The 7206-nt window shown below is 61.7% G+C and overlaps 1 protein-coding gene across 4 annotated transcripts; it reads right to left on the reverse strand.

Moving 5' to 3' along the window:
- Positions 1–47: 47 nt before the first annotated feature.
- Positions 48–7096, reverse strand: RPAIN (RPA interacting protein). Of its 4 annotated transcripts, none has more exons than XM_023244634.2 (7): positions 6681–7096; positions 5302–5472; positions 4248–4308; positions 2853–2964; positions 2623–2686; positions 2132–2272; positions 48–178 (listed from the first exon to the last, which is right to left on the reverse strand). In XM_023244634.2, the coding sequence occupies exons 1-7, from the start codon at positions 6759–6761 to the stop codon at positions 149–151; spliced, it is 660 nt and encodes a 219-aa protein (XP_023100402.2). In that variant the 5' UTR covers positions 6762–7096; the 3' UTR covers positions 48–148. The 4 variants fall into 4 exon arrangements, with proteins under 4 accessions (XP_023100402.2, XP_023100404.2, XP_023100403.2 ...); XM_023244636.2 differs by lacking the exon at positions 6681–7096 and adding an exon at positions 6138–6668; XM_023244635.2 differs by lacking the exon at positions 6681–7096 and adding an exon at positions 5790–6668.
- Positions 7097–7206: the final 110 nt, after the last annotated feature.

The following is a 7206-nucleotide window of genomic DNA, read 5'->3' on the forward strand; positions in this document are numbered from 1 at the left end:
TTTCTATTCCTTCCCTCAGCCTGAGTCACAGAACACCCGACAGCAGAGACGTTTGAAAATTTTAATACAAAATAAGTTATAAATTAAACGTTTCTATTTACAAGGCCCTTTGTCCGATGGAGCGAGTGGGGAGGTGTCCGGGCTGGTTCTAGAGGATCGCGGTCCAAGTGTCACAAGCCTGGAATGTAGACAGAACTCAGGGTGTGGTTCAGGTCTAATCAGTAGTGACATCTGTGCTGCACGACGGCTGGTCTGGGCAGTGTGGCGCCAGCATGGAGAGCCTGGCTCTGGGGCTGTGCTGGGGACCCACCCTCCCGCAGCCCCAGGACGACTGCCTTGGCCTTGGCTGCCAGCAGCAGCACGGCTGCCTCCAGCTGAGATCAGATCCCAGAGACACTCAAACGCCCTCCCCCTTGGGACGGGGGAAGCCAGAGGCCAGATTCAAGCCTCTGACAGCTGGTGGCTTTTGCGGCCACGCGGCGAGGTGAGGCTCCTCCCACTGACCCTGGGCCTCAAACAGGCATGTGCTGCAGGGAGGTACAGACCACGCGTGCCCCCCACGGGCAGAACCCCGACTTGAGGCCCGGTAAGCATCGGAGTGAAAACGGGCTCCTGACTCCCTGACCGCTCACCCGGCCACCATGCCACGGAGTCCCCAACCGCTTCCACAGGGGATACATGTGGCTTTCTGGGGTCTAGTGCCCTCCAGCCTGTGACCAGTCCAGACCGCTCGCACATCTCCTGCCTCCCGTGTCCTCGTGGCCACGCGTGACCTTTCGTAGCCCGCACCTGCGGCTTCGCCTCACGCCCCACATCCGGGCCGAACCCCCGCAGCCTGACCCCTCGGTCCTGGACTCCCCCTCACGTGAAGCCAGAGGCCTGGCGACCCGAGTTCCAGCGCTCCGGGCACATGAACTCAACCCTGCTTCTGTCACCCGCCGGCCCCACGGGGGTCTCTCCCCACGGGAAGGCCGCGCTGGCAAGCTGTGCCCAGGAGGGCTGGCCTCGCCTCCGCCCGCCTTCCCTCTGCTCGGAGCTTCGGGGCCCTGACCCCACGGACCGGGGCCCGCGACGGCCACGCGCTGGGGTGCCGCTGGGTGCTCCCAGCCACTCCCTCCAGCCCGCGGCTGGGGCTCACGTTCCCGCGCCACACGCCTCAGGTGGCTGGCTCGCCCAAGTCCGCAAGGAGGCGGGGGCCGAAGCCACTTTACCTGCGCCCCGTCTGAGCCCCCACCCCGACCTCAACCCGTTGCTGCAGACGCATCAGGCACCTGCCTACGTGCTGGGGCTGGGAGGACAGTGAAGGTGTGGGGTCGCCCTCAAGGACGAAGGCACGAGTGGTGTCGCGGAGACGCGGCATCAGGCACAGCGGGGGCCCAAGGACAGCAGGCCTCGGGCTGCCACGGTGCACGCGGCAGTGCTCAGTCACGGGTGCAAACCAGCCTCGAGCGTCGGACGCAGAGCGGGAGCCCCCGGAGGTGCCTGGTCTGTGAGGGGCTGGAGCAGGGGGGATGGCCGCCTGCCACTTAAACCTCACCCAGGGTCCTGCCCACCCCGCCTGCGGGAAAGCCGGTCCCCACCGGCCCGAGCCCCGAGCAGGGAACAGCGGAGGCGCTGGAACCAGAGACCCGGACTCCAGGGCCGGCTCGGTCTCCCTGGAGGACGAGCCTGAAGCGAGCCTGCTTCCCGCCCCCAGCAGTGGGGTCACGTCCCCTCATCACAGACGGAGCCCGCGGCACAGCTGCCTCCCTCTCCACCGTCCAGCCCCCTCACAGGGGCACTTGTCTCCCCAGTGACCCGACGCCCTCCTGCTTCCTCCTGCACAACGGACACGGGCCGGCCTGTCTGGGTCTCGTGAGTGTGACAATATCCGCTGACTCTGGGCCAGGCTCCCCACTCCTGGGTGGCCTCTGTCCCCTCCCTTCCGGTAGTTTCAGCGGCTTCATCTTCCTGGGCAAGTAAACCCCTCAGAGAACAAACTGCACTTTTAAACACCTACCCGGTTCAAAAGAACACAGTTTAAAAGGAGATAAGATAAACGTCTCCCTGTTTCTGAGCTGGGATTTCTCCCGGTGCGGGAAGAGAACCTACGACTGGCCCGCTGTCGCCACGGGGTCCCCGGCAGGCTTACCAGGCAGCTCATGAGAAGAGTGGGCCTTTCTCCCGTCGCCTGTGTGACCGAAAATTCAGGCGTGTGGGGACAGTGTGCACTGTGCGCGTTCACACTGTCCTCTATGCAGGCGCGAAGCTTTTGCTCCGTCAACTCTGGAAACTAGGAAGTAAAAAAGTTAAGCTACAACCTACTCCAGCTACCCCAGAGTCAACAGCTTGAAAACCAGTCCCCATCAGGTAAGAGGTTATGGGAGCTTAAGTTCTGAACACGGTTGTCTTCCTAGTGTTCCAAATTCCCAAGCACACTCCCGGAAAGATCTGGAGCCCGGGGGGCCCTTGTGTTTAGCAAATGGCTGCGGGGGATGGGGGGAGGGTGCAGTGCCCGCCACGCTCCAACCTCCCAGCCGAGCCTGTGTGAGTAGGACGTGGGGTCAGGAGGGAGCCCCCAGGCTCCCCAAGAAAGCAGGTCCGTGGGGGAAGAGGCCACAGCCATCGGCGTGTGAAACTTACGTGATTGGAGAGGTACAGGCCACACGGACACGTGACCACGCCGTTGGCTACCCTCAGGTTGGACCTGGAAGCAGAGTCGGGGTCACAGAGGACCGCGGCCAGCAGACCTGGATCCGCAGACCTCTCCAGATAAGCAGTGTCTGGCGGTGGGGCGGGGAGGTGCAGCCACTCACCTGGGGGCGGGGGCGGGGGGGGGGGCCGATAACGCTGGAAACCTTTCGCAGACTTACTTTGTGCACACAGGACAGATGAGGGGGTTTGCTTCCCATTCGGCCAGTATGATGCTGAGACACCGCTCGTCGAACTGCAAGCTCTTCTCATACTCGCTGATGATGCTCCGCTCTGCAAGGCAAGGGGCAGCTGCGCGGGGCCGGCCCCGCCCCTTCCCCGGCCGGCCCCGCCCCCTCCCCGGCCGGCCCCGCCTCCCCCGCCGCGGGCCACGCCCCACCTCCCCCCAACCCCAGCCGGCCCCACCCCACCGCCTTCCCAGGGCGGACTCACCCCACCTGCCTCCTTCGCCCACCCCGACCCCACCCCAGGGGCCACTCCGAAGGCTTCATCCCAGGACAGAATCATTTCAGGCCAAATCATGCTACCAATCATAAGCCATTTACTGCTCTGTCAGGCTCCAACCTGTTGTCCCTCCCCTCCCGTCTGTCTGTCCTCCGCGAGCACCGGCGGGAAAGTGGTGAGGACAAGGGACAGGGACACAACGTCCACACACCTCTCCAGAGGCTGCGGGAGCAGACCGTGGTGGGTCAGGGCCCTGGGGGGCAGCTGGAGAGAGGGGACACTTACAGGGCACTTCCTGCCGTCGCCCAGCCCACCCTGCTGAGTGTGAAGTGCCCTGTTCTCCAGTGTCCGTATGCTCGGTCTGTGTCGTGCACAATCTGTGTTCTTTCATGCGGCAAGCGGGCCACGATGCCCAGGACGTAGGTGGTAGGAAGGAGGGACAGAGGTGAAAGACGCCGGTCCCTGCTCTCGATGAGCTCACGGTCTAGGCTGCAGCGCAGGGGGTCAGCAAACCACAGCCCACGTCCGACTTTTCAAATAAAGTTACGTTGGGACGGAGCTGGGCTCGGTGGACTATTCCTCTGTAAACAGAAAGGAACCGCCGCACAGAATAAACATGGGACCGCGTTCCACGGAACGGATGCTGCTTCCCGGCCACACCATGAGCTGCGCCACCCGGGCGCAACAGCACTGCCTTCTGGGTACCTTGTCCACTAGCCACCAGGAGAAAACAACACCACGGAACGCAGAGTCTGAGCACAAGGCCCAGCGCCCAAAACACTTATTCTCGGGCAGACAGCGAGACTTGAAAGTCGAAACAGGGCCTTCTGACAACCGCCTGAAGCTAGAAGTGGAGGCAGAACTAATCGTCTCTGAAAAGTGGGCAGCGGGGCGCCTGGGTGGCTCAGTCGGTTAAGCATCCGACTTGGCCTCAGATCACGATCTCACGGTTGGTGAGTTCGAGCCCCACATCAGGCTCTCAGTTGTCAGCTCAGAGCCTGCTTCAGATCCTCTGTCCCCCTCTCTCTGCCCCTCCTCTTTCTCTCTCGAAAATAAACAAACGTTGCGTTAGCATAGGGACGTGCAGGCGGAAGGATGACCCCAGTGCGCACCTTGGTCGGCCAGCTCCTGCTGGATCTCCTCGAGCACGGCCAGGTCCACGGGCTCCTCCAACTGCAAGAGAAAGTGGGCTCGCGAGGCTTCAAATCCTAATCAGCCAGCAGGCCCCAGCCCCACTCCCACTTGGAGGCTGGCTTGAAGTCAGCTTTCACTGAGGAAACCGGTCCAGTCCTTCTGCAGGATTTAGCGATGATGTGGTAACACGGTCACGCCAAGAAGCCATCAACGAGCCACTGAACCCCCAGTGACAAAATAATGGTCCCAAATGGGGGAGACAGCCTAGGGCAGCAGCTAAGTATTTGTTCTGCCAAAGCCAAGTAAGTGCCGGAAAGTTCTGAACCTCTGTAAACCTCACCTCGGGCCTCTGAGAAGCGGGAACAAACCTACTTGAAAGAGCTCCTGTGAGGGCCGACGGTTACTCAGACACGGGGCGAGCGCTGGCGCACGTGGAAATCACCCAACAGTGCGTCATGGCTACAGACAGCCCCGACGTTTCCAGGGCAGCGTACCGGCATTTTCTCACGTTGCTTGGCCAGCGCTACCTTCTTCGTGGCATGAAGGTGAAGCGAAGCTCAGGGCACAGGAGAGGTGAGAGTGCAGAGCAAAACCAGGGCCGGGATTCCAGAACCACGGACCTCCAAGCCAGCGATCTTCCTGGTATGCGGTAACCGGCTTCCTGTCTGCACCCGGCCCCCCACTCTGGCTGAGATTAGGATCAGAAAGCTCTGGGACCCCCTACAGGAGAGAGCCTCCTGGCCCTTGCCTGCCGAATCAAAATCTCCAGGGGAGGGGAGCCGAGCAGTGAAATTTCTTTCTTTTTAGATTCATGAGATGCAGTGACACAGCACACTGACAGTCTGGGGTTCATGAACCAGGAATCCAGAAGAATCTAACGTTCAAGGTGGAGGAGCCTGGGTTAAGGGTAGTTCGAAAGCTGAGCGGGGGCTGGAGGATGGCGGGGTTAGAGGACTTGGGGAAACAGGGAGAGAGGACACCCGGCAGTCCTGTGCTGTAGCCCCTCCCCGAAAACACACACCCCAGCCTGACCTGAGCCGAGACCTCTGGACGGCCCTCCACCGACCGCAACGCACTCCACTCCTCTTCCATCACTTCGTGCACCAGAAGGGTGCTCTGAGCGCTCCCTGGCACACCGCCTCCTGCCTGGCGGTATCTGTTCAGGAGCCTGTCCCGGCTGTTTCTCATTCTCTCCAGGCATCCCTTGGAAGGAAAAAGACGGGGAGCAGTTCCGTTAAAAAAAAATTCCTGGGGTGCCTGGGTGGCTCAGTCGGTTAGGCGTCCGGCTTCAGCTCAGGTCATGATCTTGAGGTTCATGGGTTCAAGCCCCGGGTCCAGCTCCGCGCTGACAACTCAGAGCCTGGAGCCTGCTTCTGATTCTGTGTCTCCCTCTCTTTCTGGCCCTCCCCCTCTGACACTCTGTCTCTCAAAAACTAAATAAACATTAAAAAAAAAAATTCTTAAGACTAGGTGTTGAGACATTAAAGGAAATTTACAGACAGGAAACGTTCGGCTGTAACCTTATTATTTCTGCCTATTCCTCTCCAGCCCTTATCCACACACAGACAGATGGAATCACAATGCTTTGTTTACGGAGCCCAGATCGGCATATTTCACAGCCTGTCTTCAATGCCGGCGTCCTGACTCCCACATCCCTGCTGCTCTAGCTACGGCGACGATAGCCGCCTTCCTGGACACGTTTCTCAACGCGGGACGATTTTTAGCCCCCAGGGCACATTTGGCAATGCCTGAAGACATTTTTTGTTGTTGTCACTTGAATTGTGGGGCTACCGCATCTAGCGGGTGGAGGCCAGGGACGCTGCGAAACATTCCACAGTGCGGGGAACAGCGCCCCCAGCAACGCAGACCTGTCTTCCTCAAAACGTCCACAGCCCAGGTTGACAAGCCTCTGCTATTAGCGTCATTTCTAGCATCCCAGTATTTTCCTAGAATACAGGATCTCTACTCCTTTCTGGAAAGGTGCACCACATGACGGGAAGCATGCTGATGTCAGAATAGGTCACATGTGAGGCAGGCGCACGTCCCTGCTGAGGCACAGTTACGGAGACGCAGCAGCCAAGTCTGGAGCAGAAACGGGCATCTTTTCCAAGTACTTGACTCCCCTCTGGAGAGGAACGGAGGGAAGCCGAGCGCCTCCCTGGCGCCCACCCACCGCCCCCAGCAGGTGGTGCTGGGACGAGGCCGGCTCGCCAAGACCCCGCACGCAGGGTCCAGAAACCCCGAGAACGCCCGGCTCGGTCCAGTCCCGCTCAGGTCCAGCTCCAGGTCCAGGTCCCCCGCCACCGCCCGGCGCTCGGGCACCTGCCTTGCCCGGCACGCGGGAGGGCGTCTCCCCGCACGGAGTAGGGGTAACGGCGGCGCGGACGAGGCTTCCCAAGCCCCACGCCCACCTGCCGAAAAGCCTCTTTCCAGGACGGCGAACCCGCCGCCTTGTATAGCGAGCGGCGCCCCGAGCCCGGCGCCTCGGCCATCTCCTCTCCGCGCGAGTGGCCGCCAGGAAGTCCCGCCCCTGGGGGCGCGCAGAGCCCTGGGAATTGTAGTTTCCGGGCGCTCGGAGCTCTCGCTCTCGGGGAGTTCCGGGAAGGGCAGTCTCCTCGGCCTACCCCTCCCGGAGACACAGTTGAGGGCGACCTCGAGTAGTGGCATTTGTGAGGTCAGCCCAACCCGGGCTGAGGGAGGTAGATCCTGAGGGATGGCTAGGCTTAGCCAGGCGGAGGTGTCCAGCCAGCAATAAGAGACAGTCTCCGGCCGTGGCCCGGGGGCCGGCCTTCCCCGCAGCTGTGGAGCCGCCTCGGCGGCCCCGACTACACGCCCGCCGGGCGCGCAGCCCTCCCTTTGGCCCCGCCCCCGTGGACGCGTGCTTCCGGCCTGCCTGCTCGGTGATTGGCCGAAGGGCGACCGGCCGCCCGCGGATTG

Source organism: Felis catus, chromosome E1 (genome assembly GCF_018350175.1).
Source record: "Felis catus isolate Fca126 chromosome E1, F.catus_Fca126_mat1.0, whole genome shotgun sequence".
Lineage (NCBI taxonomy): Eukaryota > Metazoa > Chordata > Mammalia > Carnivora > Felidae > Felis > Felis catus.

Coding starts and splice junctions, on each gene's coding strand:
- RPAIN (XM_023244634.2), bottom strand. CDS start 6,761: ATGGCCGAGGCGCCGGGCTCGGGGCGCCGCTCGCTATACAAGGCGGCG. Junction 2,965..4,247: donor GCAGGAGCTGGCCGACCAAG/GTGCGCACTGGG, acceptor CTTGCCTTGCAG/AGCGGAGCATCATCAGCGAG. Junction 2,273..2,622: donor GCCTGTACCTCTCCAATCAC/GTAAGTTTCACA, acceptor TTTACTTCCTAG/TTTCCAGAGTTGACGGAGCA.